The 18,227-nt window shown below is 44.4% G+C and overlaps 1 protein-coding gene across 1 annotated transcript in view; it reads left to right on the forward strand.

Annotated features, from left to right (window-relative positions):
* ARHGEF26 (Rho guanine nucleotide exchange factor 26) overlaps positions 1-15,671 on the forward strand; it is a 158,845-nt gene extending 143,174 nt beyond the window's left edge. Inside the window, exons 13-15 of the mRNA XM_075861522.1 lie at positions 797-864; positions 9,032-9,136; positions 14,910-15,671. Of these exons, the coding sequence (XP_075717637.1) occupies positions 797-864; positions 9,032-9,136; positions 14,910-15,052 (316 nt within the window). The 3' untranslated portion in view covers positions 15,053-15,671. The remainder of the gene's footprint in view (positions 1-796; positions 865-9,031; positions 9,137-14,909) is intronic.
* The last annotated feature ends 2,556 nt before the right edge of the window (positions 15,672-18,227 follow it).

Consider the following 18,227-nt stretch of genomic DNA (forward strand, 5'->3'; position numbering starts at 1 on the left):
GTGCAGGACAGGTTCTCGCCATTCTCTTAATGGATAATGTGTTTGTATATATGTGTGTATGATAGTATTATTAATATTACAACATATTATTTATTCAAGATTCTTTACTCTAAAAACAGATCATGAAACTGTTTTGTCTTTACAGTTTGGGCTTTTTCTTACTTTTTCCTGTAAAATAGCTTGTACACTTCTCTATTTAAAGTGGTTCTCTGCTTTGGACCCGATCTTTTTGTTTAGTGTGCCCTGAATATAGACTGATGGCAGGGTGTCCTTCTGCTGGGACCCCGAGCGATCCACTGTAATCTCCATTAGAATCTGACAGCAAGTGTTCAATTCCCCTGCAGCGCCAACTCTGGGGAAATAAAGCATTACACTATGCCATATACATTGTTATATATCTGTAATATGTGTTTCATAGCGGAGTCTGAATGCTGGGACCCCCAATGATCTGGAGAACAGAGGTGGCTGCAGATGCAGATTATAGCGACCGGGACATATGAAAACAGCTGAGTGTGTTAACTTGGCGGTGTCCGTATGTCTCAGAGACTATAATAGAGAGTGACTAGGCAAGTGCTGTCCAATATACTGCATACAAGGGACACATAACATTGTATGTAATGTACAACTCTTGGATGGCGTACCATATAGTAGAAGTATATTTTACATAAAGTAATTTGTTTAATAACTGTTTTCATAGGTATTTGTTTTCTTTGCTTTGTTTTTGCTTTAGTTGTGTAATATAAAAAGTGGATCTATGAGGAGAATAATTGTTTGATCACAAACTTGTGTCTTACAGGAGTGACCGAGCACGCTGGATCACTGCCCTGGGTCAGAGCAGAGAAAAAGCATGCACCGATAGAACCAGTAAGGAGTTAAACATTCATTTACTGTCTGACATTGCCCCCTGTTGGTTATTTGAAAAAGCAAAAAGGAGACCCCCTAGTGGCTGGCAGGGATAATTAGACAATGAAGAGAAATGTGCCGAGGCACAGAGTCCCAATTTCCCAGCCACCAGTCGACTAGTCGATAAGTGTCAGTAAAGGCAGTTAAAATATAACTTTTATTATGTATCAAACAGACAGACAACACTGAAGAGTTAAAATTATATCAAGAGACGGCCAGTATGTGTCGCAGAAGTCAGTGTGCATGCACCCAGTACAACGCTGGACGCAGTGAGAGAGACTGATTCGGCAGCTGCAGACTGCCGTGCATAGAAACAGTCCCCCACGGGTGGAAGCAATGACTGGACCGTCAGTGATAGATTAAAATGGCGATAGCCCCCCCGACATGTTTCGCTGCAGAAGCAGCGTCCTCAGGGGATAACACGGGGCTAATGAGCGCGCGTTTGAAAACCTGCTCCCTATATAGACTCGTGTGTCTGACGTCTGCATGACGTGTAGCGGCAACAACTCTCCTCAAGGCCAATCAGGTAATCGCAAATGACAAGCCCCCACGCCGAGAAGAGTGGCATGGCAACAGGCCAATAGAACACCGTGATCAGGCATCCAATCACCACGGGAGCTGGGCGCAAGCGCACACCAGTCAAAACGGGTGATAGTCATTCAGAAAGCTCTATGTGCGGGGAGATTGACAACAAGGGCAGCCAGTAAAGAATACAGAACGGCGCCCAATCGAAATACACAAATCCAAACAAGTGGATAACGCAGAGCCTCAATCAATGGTGACAGCAAATGCCAAGTAACACATAAAACATGCATTCAATACAATATACACGTCATGATAGCCGCAGAGAGAGCATAAATATACTTACACAACGTAACATGCAGAGTCAATATACACAAGTGCATAATAATATATTCACACAAACACGTCCAGTGGACAGAACTAAATAGTAGGAGAGAGCAGGGATCAGAGCAAGTCGTCTGTTGTATCGATAACAGCATCAATGGTAATACACATGCTTATCAAGCATTAATATAGTATAACTAGATATACATCAAGACTGCATATGTGGTGATCAGTGTATCACATACCTGTCATACCGACAGAAGTATCACAAGGAAAAGTATGTTCAGCAGGAAAGATTAATTCAGCAAAAAAGGTTTAGCAAAAAAGGTTTATGACAACAGGAGAAGAGGGTTCAGTACCTCCTATAGAAAAGCCATGAAGGTGAACCCCTCATTTAGGCCATTGGGACTCAGAGAACTGAGCCTATGTATCCATCGTGCCTCCTCCTGCAGTAGCCTCCTATCTAAGTTGCCGGCCCTAGGTCCAAGTTTCAACTGCGTAATGCCCCAAAATTGAAGGACCTTGGAGTCGCTCCCATGAAAAGATCTCACGTGTCTGGAAATAGAGGTGTCCTCTTTCATATTAATACTACTAACATGTCTAGAGATTCTTCTCCTGAGTTGCTGGGTGGTCTTGCCAACATACAATTTGGGGCAAGGGCATCTGGCGACATATACAACGCCAGTGGTTTGACCGTTAATAAAGTGTCTGATGGTAAATTGACAGCCATTTAGGGGGTTGGTAAAACACTTGGTCTTGGGCATATATGTACAGAAGGAGCACCTACCACAGGGGAAGGATCCCACCGTGGGGGCTGAAAGCCATGTATCACGAGGGATAAGTGGTCTGGAATAATGACTCCGCGTGAGAAATTCACGAAGGTTCCTACCACGTCGAAAAGTCACATTCGGAATGTCAGAAATAGCGTCCGCTAAGTCAGGATCAGACCGCAGAATAGCCCAATGCTTCCCCAAAATCTTAAGAGGGGGATACCTATCGGTCAGTACCTAAGGGCCAGAAGGAACTGTTCCGAGGAACACACTTTCAAATTAGAATGTGATGCCCTCTTCCATAAATTTCTGGCAAGAGGCTACCCCAAAAAAATCCTACATCGAGCTTATGCCAGAGCTAAGGCCACTCCTAGAGAGGAACTGCTCTATGGCAGAAAAACTAATGCTGAGGTAAGACCTGTAGGTTCCAATATTAGGTGTATTGGTAACTTTGACACCTGTTCCACTCAGATATCTAAGATTTTGGGGAAGCATTGGGCTATTCTGCTGTCTGATCCTGACTTAGCGGACGCTATTTCTGACATTCCGAATGTGACTTTTCGACGTGGTAGGAACCTTCGTGAATTTCTCACGCGGAGTCATTATTCCAGACCACTTATCCCTCGTGATACATGGCTTTCAGCCCCCACGGTGGGATCCTTCCCCTGTGGTAGGTGCTCCTTCTGTACATATATGCCCAAGACCAAGTGTTTTACCAACCCCCTAAATGGCTGTCAATTTACCATCAGACACTTTATTAACGGTCAAACCACTGGCGTTGTATATGTCGCCAGATGCCCTTGCCCCAAATTGTATGTTGGCAAGACCACCCAGCAACTCAGGAGAAGAATCTCTAGACATGTTAGTAGTATTAATATGAAAGAGGACACCTCTATTTCCAGACACGTGAGATCTTTTCATGGGAGCGACTCCAAGGTCCTTCAATTTTGGGGCATTACGCAGTTGAAACTTGGACCTAGGGCCGGCAACTTAGATAGGAGGCTACTGCAGGAGGAGGCACGATGGATACATAGGCTCAGTTCTCTGAGTCCCAATGGCCTAAATGAGGGGTTCACCTTCATGGCTTTTCTATAGGAGGTACTGAACCCTCTTCTCCTGTTGTCATAAACCTTTTTTGCTAAACCTTTTTTGCTGAATTAATCTTTCCTGCTGAACATACTTTTCCTTGTGATACTTCTGTCGGTATGACAGGTATGTGATACACTGATCACCACATATGCAGTCTTGATGTATATCTAGTTATACTATATTAATGCTTGATAAGCATGTGTATTACCATTGATGCTGTTATCGATACAACAGACGACTTGCTCTGATCCCTGCTCTCTCCTACTATTTAGTTCTGTCCACTGGACGTGTTTGTGTGAATATATTATTATGCACTTGTGTATATTGACTCTGCATGTTACGTTGTGTAAGTATATTTATGCTCTCTCTGCGGCTATCATGACGTGTATATTGTATTGAATGCATGTTTTATGTGTTACTTGGCATTTGCTGTCACCATTGATTGAGGCTCTCTGCGTTATCCACTTGTTTGGATTTGTGTATTTCGATTGGGCGCCGTTCTGTATTCTTTACTGGCTGCCCTTGTTGTCAATCTCCCCGCACATAGAGCTTTCTGAATGACTATCACCCGTTTTGACTGGTGTGCGCTTGCGCCCAGCTCCCGTGGTGATTGGATGCCTGATCACGGTGTTCTATTGGCCTGTTGCCATGCCACTCTTCTCGGCGTGGGGGCTTGTCATTTGCGATTACCTGATTGGCCTTGAGGAGAGTTGTTGCCGCTACACGTCATGCAGACGTCAGACACACGAGTCTATATAGGGAGCAGGTTTTCAAACGCGCGCTCATTAGCCCCGTGTTATCCCCTGAGGACGCTGCTTCTGCAGCGAAACATGTCGGGGGGGCTATCGCCATTTTAATCTATCACTGACGGTCCAGTCATTGCTTCCACCCGTGGGGGACTGTTTCTATGCACGGCAGTCTGCAGCTGCCGAATCAGTCTCTCTCACTGCGTCCAGCGTTGTACTGGGTGCATGCACACTGACTTCTGCGACACATACTGGCCGTCTCTTGATATAATTTTAACTCTTCAGTGTTGTCTGTCTGTTTGATACATAATAAAAGTTATATTTTAACTGCCTTTACTGACACTTATCGACTAGTCGACTGGTGGCTGGGAAATTGGGACTCTGTGCCTCGGCACATTTCTCTTCACTGTTGGTTATTTGGAGAGCTGTTGTTAACGCACACAAAAAGTGCTATGCACACTTAGAGCGCCACTGTCTTGTGTAAACAGGGCAACGATCAGCCGATGAACGAGCAAACACTCGTTCATCGGCGGAGTGTATCGTTTTATCTGCCTAAAATATTAGCGTTGTCGGCATTAGATCTCGCTGTAAAAACATGACATGATAGAAATGTATGGATATGAGCGATAGGCGTAACGAGCGCTCGTCCCCATACTAGCTCCTTGTGAAAGGAGCAAACGAGCGCCGATCAACGATGTCTCACTGATCGAAGCTTGTTTACACGGCCCACGTCAGGCCATGTTTGAGGACCTTAACTCAGAGATGGGCCACAAGCAGTGACTTCCTTCATGATGCCCTTCCAGGAACACCATTTTTGTTCAGTGTTTTTTTTTTTTTTTTTACTAAGCGTATGTTCACACGCAAAATCAAACACGTCTGAAAATACGGAGCTGTTTTCAAGGGAAAACATCTCCTGATTTTCAGACGTTTTTTATTCCAAGTCGCGTTTTTCACGGCCGTTTTTGGAGATGTTTTTCTATTGAGTCAATGAAAAACGGCTCAAGAGGTGACGTGCAATTCTTTTTCGCTGCCTTTTTTTCAAAACAGCCGTGTAAAAAAACGCCCCGTGGGAACAGAACACAGTTTTTCCCATTGAAATCAATGGGCAGATGTTTGGAGGTGTTCTGCTGCCGATTTTTTGTCCGTTTACGGCCAGAAAAATGGCCGAAAATAAGCTGTGTGAACATACCCTAAGGCTATGTTCACACGGGGTATTTTGCCGAGTTTTTTGACGCGGAAACCGCGTCGCAAAACTCGGCAGAAACGGCCCGAGAACGCCTCCCAATGATTTCAATGGGAGGCGTCGGCGTCTTTTTCCCGCGAGCAGTAAAACTGCCTCGTGGGAAAAAGAAGCGACATGCCCTATCTTCGGGCGCTTCCGCCTCTGACCTCCCATTGACTTCAATGGGAGGCAGGAGAAAGCGTATTTCTCGCTGTTTTATGCCCGCGGCGCTCAATGGCCGCGGGCGAAAAACGGCGCGATAATTGCCGCGAAAATCGGCGTGCAGGGAGAGGAATATCTGCCTCAAAGTTCCAAACGGAATTTTGAGGCAGATATTCCTCCCCCAAAATACTCTGTGTGAACATAGCCTAATAGTGGAGACATGAACAACAGTTTTTTCAGTGTCTTCAGGTCTTTTGTGGTTACTCTTGGGTTCTTTCTCCACTCTTTCAGGATTGCCCATGTGCTTTTAGGAGTGATCTTAACAGGTCACACATTCCTAAGGAGAGTAGCAACAGTCCTGGAAACTGCGGCAAAAAATGGCTGAAATTGCCTACAATTAATTTCAATGGGAGATGGAGTCGTCTTTTCCCGCGAGTGGAAAAAAAACGCTCGTGGGAAAAAGCAGCGACATGCCCTATCTTGAGGCGTTTTCTGCCTCAAACACCCCATTGAAATCAATGGGAGACGGAAAAAACTGCCACGAAGGGCCGCAGCGGTTTTTGGCGTGTTTTATGGCAAAAAAAAAGCTAGCCATTTTTGCTTTTGCATGTTGAAGAGGTAAAAACGCTGCAAAAATTGCCTGTGGTGCAAAACCACTTAAAAAAAACCGGAGCTGATTTTCCTAGGAAGAATTTTCTGCCTGCAAAAAAAACGCAGTGTGAACAGGGCCTTAGATGTGACGTCCAAGACTATTGGTAATTGCATCATTTTAATAGGGCTCTATGCCAGGGAGATCACTAAGTCTTTTTAAATCCAGCATATTTTCCGTACATATGAAATCCTTGTGATGACTTCACTGGGATTTCCTGTTATAGCGGCCGTCTTCCCGCCGCTACTTTCAGTGAAGAGGAAGGAGATTTCATTGTGATTGCTTTTTCCCTGTATTAAAGGGAAACCTCTGGAGAGAGCATATGCCCTGTGCAGGGTCTGACAGCTGGTGCAGGACACAGGGAATCTCTTGTTGTGTTCTTTGATTCCCGGTGTTGTGCACCATCTCCTCAGGCCTTGCACTAGGCATACTATAGTCTGGGGGATTTATTAAAACTGGTGCAAAGAAAAAGTGAAGCAGTTGACCATAGCAACCAATCAGGTTGCAGCTTTTATTTTTTTTTATTTATTTTTTTAAAAGTCTTTCAGAAATCGTAGCTAAAAGCTGATTGGTTTCTTTGGCCAACTTCTTCTCTTTTTTCTTTTGCACCAGCTTTGATAAATCATCCACAGTGTATGGCCTCATGCACACAAACGTGTTTTTGCGTCCGCAATTCAATGCAAATATGTGGATGAATTGCGGACCCACACGACCGTGGTTTACATAGTCCGTTCATTGGCCTGGAGCCTGGCCTGCAAAAAAGAAAAAAAAAATAAGCAAATGTAATCATACGGGCTGCATTTGCGGTCCGGGCTCACTGAAATCAATGTGTGCACGGTCCGTGATTTGAGGACGGCGCGCAGATGGCACTCTACGTCTGTCCCTGCCGTAATCATGGGCCGTGCACACGGCTTTGGTCATGTGCATCAGGACAATCAGTTTTGCCTGGAGTGTTCTTCTTGTAGTTTCCGCTGCAGCAGAACTCGGGCAAGACTGTTATGTGGTTAAAGAACAAGTAACTCAAATGTTGGATATAGAACAGAGAAGGAAAAACAAATTGAGTGATCAACTTAATTAGGAAAACTATGAAGAAGGTTTTTCTGGGTGTAAATGGCCAGAACGAGGAACTAATGCATTGTAATTGACAGGAGATGTTCATCTATCCAGCACCTGTCACAGTGAATGTGTAGGTTGATCTATTGCATACACAGCTAGTCTGGCAGGACCTCCGGTTATATCTTTTCAGAAAATGACACTATCTGACAGGACATATGCAAAATATCTACCAGGGTCCCCATACCATCATTGACCTTTATGGCAAAGGGGCGATTGGGCCCCCACAATCATTAGGGCCTAGGTGGGACTGCAACCTCTTCATCCTTAGTTATGCCACGGTATAGTGGGCACTCAAAACCCCTTGGTCAATCCTTTCTAGGCATTTTATTGATGCCCATGATTAAAGTGTACCTGTCTCACTAGCAGATGCAATTTAAAGAGGACCTGTGATCTCTCCTGATTGTTTAAGTAAATATTATCACTTATAAAATATAAATTTTTGAAGATCTTTTATTAAAACTCTTGTGCCCTTCCTCTGTTATTCCTCCTGGAAATGCATGCATAAATTTAGAACTGGGTACTACCATTCCCCTTGTCAATGCGCATGCACCTACATACAATGACTCTGTCCAATCGGTGCTGATAGTGTCAAACTGTGTAGGTTCACTCCCTGATTGACAAAGGCAATAGTAACATCTAGTTGTTATTTCCAGGAGAAATAACAGAGGAACAGCACATTGCAAAGTTCTAAGTAAAGAAGATCCCTTATTGTTATTTTATTGGGGAATACAAGTAATTCATAAAACAGAAATGTCAGGAGCACCGAAAGATTCTCTGTTACAAACAAGGAACCGAATTTGCAAAACATGTTGTTCCTTACGTAGCTTTTCAATGTGTAATGATATTTATACAGCTCCGGTTTGATTGAAATTCATGAATATATATTATATCGGCTCTGAAGCAGGGGAAATGAATAGTAAACCTGAATAATGTATAAATGAGTAGCAGAATTACACACTAAATGCCAAATGTGCTGTATACATGAAAACCTTGTGCGTTAGGCCTTATTCACACGAATGTGTGCGTTTTGCGCGTGCAAAAAATGCTGCGTTTTTTGCGCGTTGCAGTTCTGTGTGTCAACAGTGTTGGCTGCGTGATTTTCACGCATATGCCATGCTTATGACACGTGGTTTTGACGTTTAGAAAAAGAAATTAAGGAAGGGCTTTTATTTTTTCCTTCATTTTTTGATCTACTGTTGTGTGAATCACGCGCGACACACAGTGCGCGATTTTCACGCACCCATTGACTCTAACGGCGAAAAATGGCTAAAAACGGCCAAGTATAGGACATGTCGCGAGTTTTACGCAGCGGAAATACGCTGCGTGAAAATCACGGACTGTCTGAACGGTCTCATTCACTAACATAGGTCCGCGCGATGCGCGTGATTTTTACTTGCGTATCACGGACGTAAAACACGTTCGTGTGAATAAGGCCTTATTCTGTATGCCTGGGTTTCCGTTTTGCTAATATTATTCAAGTCATAGTTTTGTTCTATTGTTACTTATTGTATTGTTATCTTTATTTTAGCTTTAACACAAGTGGAGATTATCCGGACCTATACTGCCAAACAGCCAGACGAGCTATCCCTGCAAGTTGCTGATGTCGTCCTGATTTACCAGAAAGTCAATGACGGTAATATTGAAATAAAAACAAAAAAAACCTGTATTTAAATTTACATAAATTCCTAGCACTCCTTTTACTATCATCAATGACTGGTCCAAGCAGGGATGCAAACACTGCAAAGACAACGGGGCCATTATTGGATCTTCCTTATCATGTAATGCAATGTTTCTTTTCTTATAAATAGAGCCAGCCTTAGGATAAATGGCTTCCCTTGCAAAATTATCTTTCAGCGCCCCACACACACACACACACACACACACACACAATATAGTGCCCCCCATACAGTATAATAATAATATTTAATAATAATATATTATAACCCCTTCAAGGACACAGTATTTTGTCCTCTAATTGTGCCCACACAGTATTATGCCCCCTAAGTGCCACACACATTATATTGCACCCTATAGTGACCCTACACAGTATAATGTCCGCTTAGTGGCCCCCACACAGTATAATACCCCCCTCCCCTGGCCGCCACACACAGCCCACCTTGTAGATAGTGCCCCTCTGTAGATTGTGCCATACAGCCCCCACCCCCCCCCCCTTGTAGACAGTGCCATACAGACCCCACCCCCCTCCCTTGTAGACAGTGCCATAAAGCCCCCCACACCTCCCTTGTAGACAGTGCCATACAGCCCCCCCACACCCCCCTTGTAGACAGGGCCATACAGCCCCCCACCTCCCTTGTAGACAGGGCCATACCGCCCCCCCACCTCCCTTGTAGACAGTGCCATACAGCCCCCCACCTCCCTTGTAGACCGTGCCATACAGCCCCCGCACCTCCCTTGTAGACGGTGCCATACAGTCCCCCGCACCTCCCTTGTAGACAGTGCCATACAGTCCCCGCACCTCCCTTGTAGACAGTGCCATACAGTCCCCGCACCTCCCTTGTAGACAGTGCCATACAGTCCCCGCACCTCCCTTGTAGACAGTGCCATACAGTCCCCGCACCTCCCTTGTAGACAGTGCCATACAGTCCCCGCACCTCCCTTGTAGACAGTGCCATACAGCCCCCCAACTCCCTTGTAGACAGTGCCATACAGCCCCCCACCTCCCCCTTGTACATAGTGCCCCCAACCTTCCCTATGTAGACAATGTCATACAGCCCCCACCTCCCCCTTGTTGACAGTGCCATACAGCCACCCACCTCCCCCTTGTACACAGTGCAGGAAGGGGGGTAGGAGGTGCTATCTACAAGGCGGCTGCAAAAAATCTCCTCCTCACATACACTTTGCGCTATGAGGAGGAGAGACAGCATGGTCGTGGCAGTGGTTCAGAGGAGTGTCGCGGCACCCCCAGAGGATTTTCACGGCACCCCGGTTGGGAACCACTGGCCTAGTAAATACCAGAGCAGGGAGATACCTCCCTGCTCTGCTATAGTGTTCAATAGTATCTGTGTCCTTAGCAGGGCCGTATTTACAGCTCACGCTGCCCTAAGCACTAAGGCGGGATTCACACGACCGGGTCCCGCCCGAGCCCGAGTATCGGCCGGTAAAATCGGCCATTTTTCCCAGCCGGTTTGCATTCTTTTTGCATCCGGGCCGGGCAGATCTGGACAGTGACATCAGCGGCAACTCCTGAAGGGGAATCCCCATGTGTTCAGGGATTCCGCTTCAGGAGTTTCCCCTGATGTCACTGCCCAGATATGGACAGAGACATCAAGCGCTCTGTCCAGGAGCGGAATCCCTGAACACACGGGGATTCTGCTCCTTCAGGGAGCTAAAATGGAGCTAGCACATAGCAGAGCGGGGAGATACCTCCCTGCTCTGCTATAGTGGCATCGCTACAGTAGTAGCAGCCGCAGCTGCTAGCGGCGCCATGGAAGGTGTCGCCAGGCCAGGGCGCTTTTAAAACAAGCAGGCGAAGGGAGCCAGCGCAGCGCTCCCTTCCACCTGCTGTACACCCCGGCCCTGCCACACAGTGTACAGCCATTCGTCCAAATGGCATAAACTCCTCCTCCTCACATGCACTCTGCGCTGTGAGGAGGAGGAGATAGAGCGCAAGCCACGGAAAACCCGGCCATCACTCGGCACACATTCCGGTGATGGCCGTGTATTACCCGGCCCCATAGACTTCTATGGGGGCCGGGTACCCGGCCGAAAACAGAGCATGTCCTATTTTTTGACGGCCGGTTTTCCCGGCCGTCAAAAAATCGGTCGTGTCAATAGCCCCATTAGGGGTCTATTGTTCCTAATGCAGCCGGGTGCCGGCCGGGAAACCCTGTCGTGTGAATGAGGCCTAAGCCTGAATATGCCCCCATTAAAGGCCTATTTACTTTAGCCAATTCTGATCATGATTTGCTATTTTCTGACCAATTTATACTGATATTTGGTCAGTGTTAAAGGAGAAGATCAATGATAAAAGCTTTGATTATCGTTGCTCTGCAATTGTGATGTAAAAATAATTGTTATCAGTGACACGATTGATAAATGTGAATGCCGCTCATAGTGAAATTTCCACTCCGCATTGCTGCCTAGTGCACAGCCCGGTCCTGGTGTCAGGTGGTGCGGACTATGTTCCCCAAAACTCATGAGTTGTACTGGGAAATACAGGGCATACTACGCTGTACCATTATATGGAATCTGCATACATAGATTAGCCCTACGTGTATGGCGTGTTATCTAGTCACAGTATGGTGCTTTTATAAAGTCATAGTTGTAATATTTAGGCATATAATACAATGCCTAAATATTACCACTATGACTATATAAAACCACCATACCGTGACTAGATAACATGCCATACACTGACTGGCTAATACCACCACCATACACTGCATAATACCACCATATTGTGACTAGATAACACCGCCATACACTGACTGAATAATACCACCATACTGTGACTAGATAATACCACCATACACGAATAATACCACCATACACTGGTGGTATTATCTAGTCACAGTATGGTGGTATTATTCAGTGTTTAGTGGTATTATTTAGTCACAGTATGGTGGTATTATTCAGTGTATGGTGGCATCTAGTCACAATACGGTGGTATTATTCAGTGTATGGTGGTGTTATCTAGTCACAGTATGGTGGTATTATTCAGTGTATGGTGGTGTTATCTAGTCACAATATGGTGGTATTATTCAGTCAGTGTATGGTGGCATTATCTAGTCACAGTATGGTGGTATTATTCAAGCACTGAATAATACCACCATACAAGGACTAGATAACACTATGGGAAGAAAAAAGTTGTGCGCAACCTTGCGAACATTTCAAAATGTCTGATAGAGAAACCTTGAAATTGATGCACGCGTCGTCCTAATGCTAAAATTCTAGCCTTATAGCCAAGTCCCCTCCCCCCACACAAGCAGACTAGAACTAAACCTCACTCCGCAACATATGTTGTTTAGGATGTATTCACAAGTTGCGTTCATATTTTGATGCAATTTTCACAAAATTAAATAAAGCTGCAATATGGCTGCAACACGTGAATATACTCTTAGGGTAGGAATACACGTAGCGTAAACACTGCAGATTTTCCGCAACAGATTTAGCTGCGGAAAATCTGCAGCGTAATACAGTAGCAGCAGATTGGATGAGATTTTAACAAGTCTCATCTCTATACAGAAACTGTACATAAATTGACCTGCGTTGCGTTTTTTTTAATCTGCAGCATGTCAATTTATGCTGTGGAATCGCTGCTCTTGTGTTGTAGTAGTTACCCATTGAATTCAACGGGAGGTAGAAATGCTGCGATTCCGCCGCGAAAATCTCAAATGTGAAAAAAAAGCTTATTCTTACTCCCGGCCGTAGTCATAGCGATGAGTATTCTCTTCTGAGTACAGCCAGGCCTCCCAGGATGATGATTTATCCCATGTGACTACTGCAGCCAATCAAAGGCTGCAGCGGTCACATGGACTACAGCGTCATCCCAGGAGGCCGGACTGCGCTCAGAGGAGAATACTCATCGCTATGACTACGACCGGGAGTATTATATATATATATTTTTTCTATTTCTGCAGTCTTTCCGCAGTGGACATGCCGCCCGAAAAACTGCACTAAAATTTGGTGCGTTTTTTTTAGGTGGAATTCCACGACGGATACTCTGTGTAGTTTTATGCAGTGTATCTGCCCTGTGTGTCCCTACCCCTATAATCAAGTTGCTCTCCCCAACAAAAATGATCTCTAAAGAATCCTTTCACCCCATGTATAACATTTGCAGCCAACTACCCCTCCCCCACAGATCATTTATAATAAGCTCCTACACAACAAAATAAACTATACAGAAGTCCCCCTCCCCTACAAAATAATTTGTAAAGAATCCCCCCAAACTACTATAGCATTTAGACAATGTCCCCTCCCCCACAAAATCGATCTATGCAAAAAAAAAAAACAAGCATCCTGTTCCACATGATTTGTAGCTCACTTTTTCCTCCTCCCTCCTCCCTCACACAGCACATACATGGATTACACTAAAGCTGTTGCTCTTACCAGAGTCCTGAGCTCCGTGGAGGAGTCTTCACTGTGACAGCAGGAGAGCTGCGGGAGGCGCTGTGGCTGTGCAGTACAGGCTGTGCTGATTGGTGGAGCAGACAGAGGCCCCTGCTGCTCCACCAATCAGCGCTCACTTCACAATGCAAAGGAGAGGAAGGAACATTTCTCCTCCATGATGTGTGGACCCCCTCCCTTGCCCCATTTTTACTTAGTCCGGCGGGGAGCAAGGAAGGGGGTTGTAAAAAAAAATAACTAATTTGGCGTCGCCCCCAGCAAGAAGCCGACCTAGCACTGCTGAGTCACTGGCCCGCTGCTTCTGAAACACAAGCAGGGGAAGGGAGCCAGCGCAACGCCTCGTCTCCTTCCACCTGCTGGAGTGATGCGCCCTATGCAATGGCACAGGTCGCACACACCTAAGGCCGGCCCTGCTTATAAATGTAATAAATGCTTGTCTGAAATCACTCTAGTGACTATGGTCTAGACCAGAGGTTTTCAACCTACAACTCCCAGCATGGCATGAGAGCTACCTATCATCTTGTGGACAGTGTATCATCATAGGTGAACAGGAAGACTACAGCATATAATGTGATTGATGCCACAATACTCATGTGCTGTGACTTCCGTTCTCCTGAACCACTCAGTCTCTGCACTGCATTAACTGGCCACGGTGCAGAAGAATCATGTTTTATTGTCACACCTATAGTCCGAGTATTCATGCGCAGCTGGTGCTTTGGTGTGTTAGAGCGTAATCAAGCTGAGCACTTAGGTTGTGTGAACATACCCTATTTTCAGCCGTTTTTCAGGCCTTAGACACCCCGAAAAACAGCTAAAAATTTGGGGGCTGACAGTCTTCAAACATCTGCCCATTGATTTCAAAGGGGAAAAACGGTGTTCCGTTCCCACGGGGTGTTTTTTTTACGCGGCCGTTTTTAAAAATGCCTCGTTAAAAAAAAAGTGCATGTCACTTTTTGAGCTGTTTTTTGGAGCCGTTTTTCATTGACAATAGAAAAACAGCCGTAATAAACGACACAAAAAACCGTAAGTTGCTTAAAAAACGGCTGAAAATCAGGGGCTGTTTTCCCTTATAGCCGCTTCAAAATTTTAGCCGTTTTTTTTGTTAAGCGTGTGAACATAGCCTTACAACTCGCCCTGCTGGTTCCCTCATGAATGCCCGTTACTAGGGTCCTCCATCACTTTATCTAGTCAGTACAAGTCATGTTGTTGTATCCTCTCTTAGTATGTCATTTACTATATGGTATAAATTACTTTTTAATAATAAAAGGTTTGTTTTCTCTGCAGTTTAGTAATATTGTTTCTTTACTTTTGCTCCCCAGGATGGTATGAGGGTGAAAGACTGAGGGACGGAGAAAGAGGCTGGTTTCCCCTCGAATGTGGAAAAGAAATAACCTGCAAAGTTACAATAGAAAAGAACATGGAACGAATGGGACGTTTGCTGGCGCTGGAAACTAATGTGTAGCCCGAAGGTCATATTGTTAGCGATTTCTTGACTGCAGGATTTGCACTATAGTAGCAGCACTGTGTAGTGAAGTAAGACGGACCCGGTGTTTTCTCTGGCCTAGGACTTCTGCATGGAAGAAAGTAGACCCGTGACATGGCTGCATTGACTGACCAGACGAGTGCTGGACTGACTGCTCATCGGGCCACATGTTTTTAGCCTCCTTTTATCTTTGGTGTTCACTAGAAAAAGTTTATACTTCAGATCTAAAAACGTAACAGGAAAGAACATAAAGAAAACGGATTATATGGAGACATCACAGCTACTTGTACATGTTCCATGGGGTCATCCTGCATCATACAGTGAGCGGTCATAGAGATCACGCGGACTACGCTCTGTGGATATTAGGGGTGATTTTTATCTTTAGAGCTGTGACCATGTTATGAATGGTAATTGTATATTTTAACAGGTTTGAAAAGCACACGAGCCGTTTTACCACTAAAATGTGACGGATTTGGTGGAGAATGTTCATGCTTTGGAGCAATGTTAGGATTACTCTGGGTAGACAATGCCAAATCTATTATGTTTTTCTATAATGGAGCTATTGATTTATATTGGTTATTAAAGTAGAACTTCCAAAGGGTGATATAATTTTGTGGTGTTCTCTAAAATAGTAGAGGGGTTGGGTTAGATTAGAAAAAAAACAAAATCGATCTGCTCCCCCCGTCAGGAACAGCACCCCACTCTGGTCCATTGACTGTCTAGTATTGCACCTCAGGCAAATCAGGTGAATAGGGCTGAACTGCAATATCAGCAGCACATGGAAAAATGCGTGTTGCGACCTCTATTCCTGGATAAGGCATTAGGTATCACTTGTGTCCTGAGCGGTCAGGTTAATGCGACAATTCAATAGAGGTGTCATCAGAACCAGAAGGAAAGACCAGACTTGCAAAACAAGCTGAAGAGAAGAAACACTTTTTTTTCTATGGTCTTCTATGGGAGTTTTCTTAATCTGACTGCTTTTAGATGAAGTTATAGAAGAAAATATCAATGACATGTAAGTGTAAACAGCACATTACTGAGATTACGGAACATTGGCTAGAAATATATGAAATGAAAAATGCTTATAGAAACTAACGGGGCAAAACCTGCCCAAATAACAGACCTACCTGGATGTCTTTGTCCATTATACAACCTGCAGGATCAGAGGGATTTCCTGGATATGTTAGGACATCACTGACATAGACCTGTTTGTTAATGGGGGTGATACATCATGTTGCGGGGGGGCAACACAATTTTACGCCTCAACGTGTCCAATCAATGTATCTATTTATTTATATTGTATGGTTACAACCATTGACTTTTGAGTTACAATGTAATACAAATAATTAGCTCTGTTATACCAGGTACACATTGTGAAGTGCTGGTAATCTGCAATACACAATCTAACTAGACACTACTTCTCTTCTATGTATGACAACTCTTATCATATCTTGTCTGCTGGCATCAGGACATTGTAGGACTTGTAGTTCCACGAAGACTATATTGGAGTTACCATAAAGGAACATTGTTTACGACACCTTAAATTGCCTCTCGGTGGGGTTATAGTAGTGGATGTTCTAAAGCTCCTGCTCCATGTGCCCTATTGCTCTTGATAAACATATGTAAAGTTTTAAACTGGAGACCGGTCACTGTTTAATTCCTATTCCAGATTAATCCCATTGTATTCAAGGTCTAATACAGAATACTGTGATGATTGATCATTTTGGCAACTGTACATAAAAGATGTTCATGTAAATATCAGCGTGGTGGGGTTGTGACTTCTTATTGCCATAGATAGTAATGTGGATACACTTTGTTCACTGTAGACAAGTTTCATCCAACATTAAAAAAAAAAATAAATAAATCTTGTTACGTCGTTACACTCAATGGGATATTGGCTTTAATGGGTTCTCCAGGATTAAAGATCACATTCTAGTCCAAGAGGTGAGATTTTGATGTCCATACAGCACGGCCTATGCATCCCTGCGTACGTAGACTTTAATGAATGTAGCGTTTTCATATAGATGTATGGACAATCACGTTCGTTCATACGCCCAGAGAACTTCGCTCAATATACAAGTGATTTCTCAATCTGGAGAACCCCTTTAGTTGTGCATTTAAATTCATCTGTATAAGATTGAATACATTCTATTGTATAAGCATTACACTATGTTGTGGCTTTATAAACTATTCAGCAGCACAATGACAACTGACTGTCATCACACTGATCGGACTTTCCACACATTTCTAATGAATTGTGGACACAGGCAGAAATGGCCAAGAACTTCAATGTATGTGCGATAATAGGTACACAGTGTCTGATATATGGCTGGGTTCACACGACCTATTTTCAGACGTAAACGAGGCGTATTATGCCTTGTTTTACGTCTGAAAATAGGGCTACAATACGTCGGCAAACATCTGCCCATTCATTTGAATGGGTTTGCCGACGTATTGTGCAGACGACCTGTAATTTACGCGTCGTCGTTTGACAGCTGTCAAACGACGACGCGGCGTAAATTGACTGCCTCGGCAAAGAAGTGCAGGGCACTTCTTTGCCACGTAATTTGAGCCGTTCTTCATTGAACTCAATGAAGAGCAGCTCAAGATATACGAGCGTCACAGACGCCTCGTATATTACGAGGAGGAGCATTTACGGCTGAAACGACGCAGCAGTTTTCTTCTGAAAACAGTCTGTCTTTTCAGCCGTAAATGCCTGCTATCGTGTGAACATACACTATGAAGACTTGTCTGCCTGACCGGGGAAAGGAGCCACCGACTGGAATATTTCATGAAAATGTTACACGATGAGGAATATGTCACATATCCAGATTTGGCACCTGGGTTGTTTGTAACATCTATATGGACTAGTTAGAATTTGTTCACATGGTCAAGTAGTGGTTCTGCTTCGTGCTTCATATAATCTATAGCAAAAAATACACCGTGTTAAAGGGGTTTTCCGGTTTTTATGTAAATAAAGCTTAATCGCTGTATAAATGAAAAGTTCTACAACTTTAATATTTGTGTTTCAAGAAGTCTTCTTGCAGTCAGCGAGCGAGAACACTTGTTTACATTCATGGGCAGCAAACCCATATACCGTATACTTAGTCCTGCTGTCAGCTGAGATGTAGATAGAATTGTACGCAGTCTACCC

This window comes from Rhinoderma darwinii, chromosome 4 (assembly GCF_050947455.1).
Source record: "Rhinoderma darwinii isolate aRhiDar2 chromosome 4, aRhiDar2.hap1, whole genome shotgun sequence".
In the NCBI taxonomy this organism is placed as follows: Eukaryota; Metazoa; Chordata; class Amphibia; order Anura; family Rhinodermatidae; genus Rhinoderma; species Rhinoderma darwinii.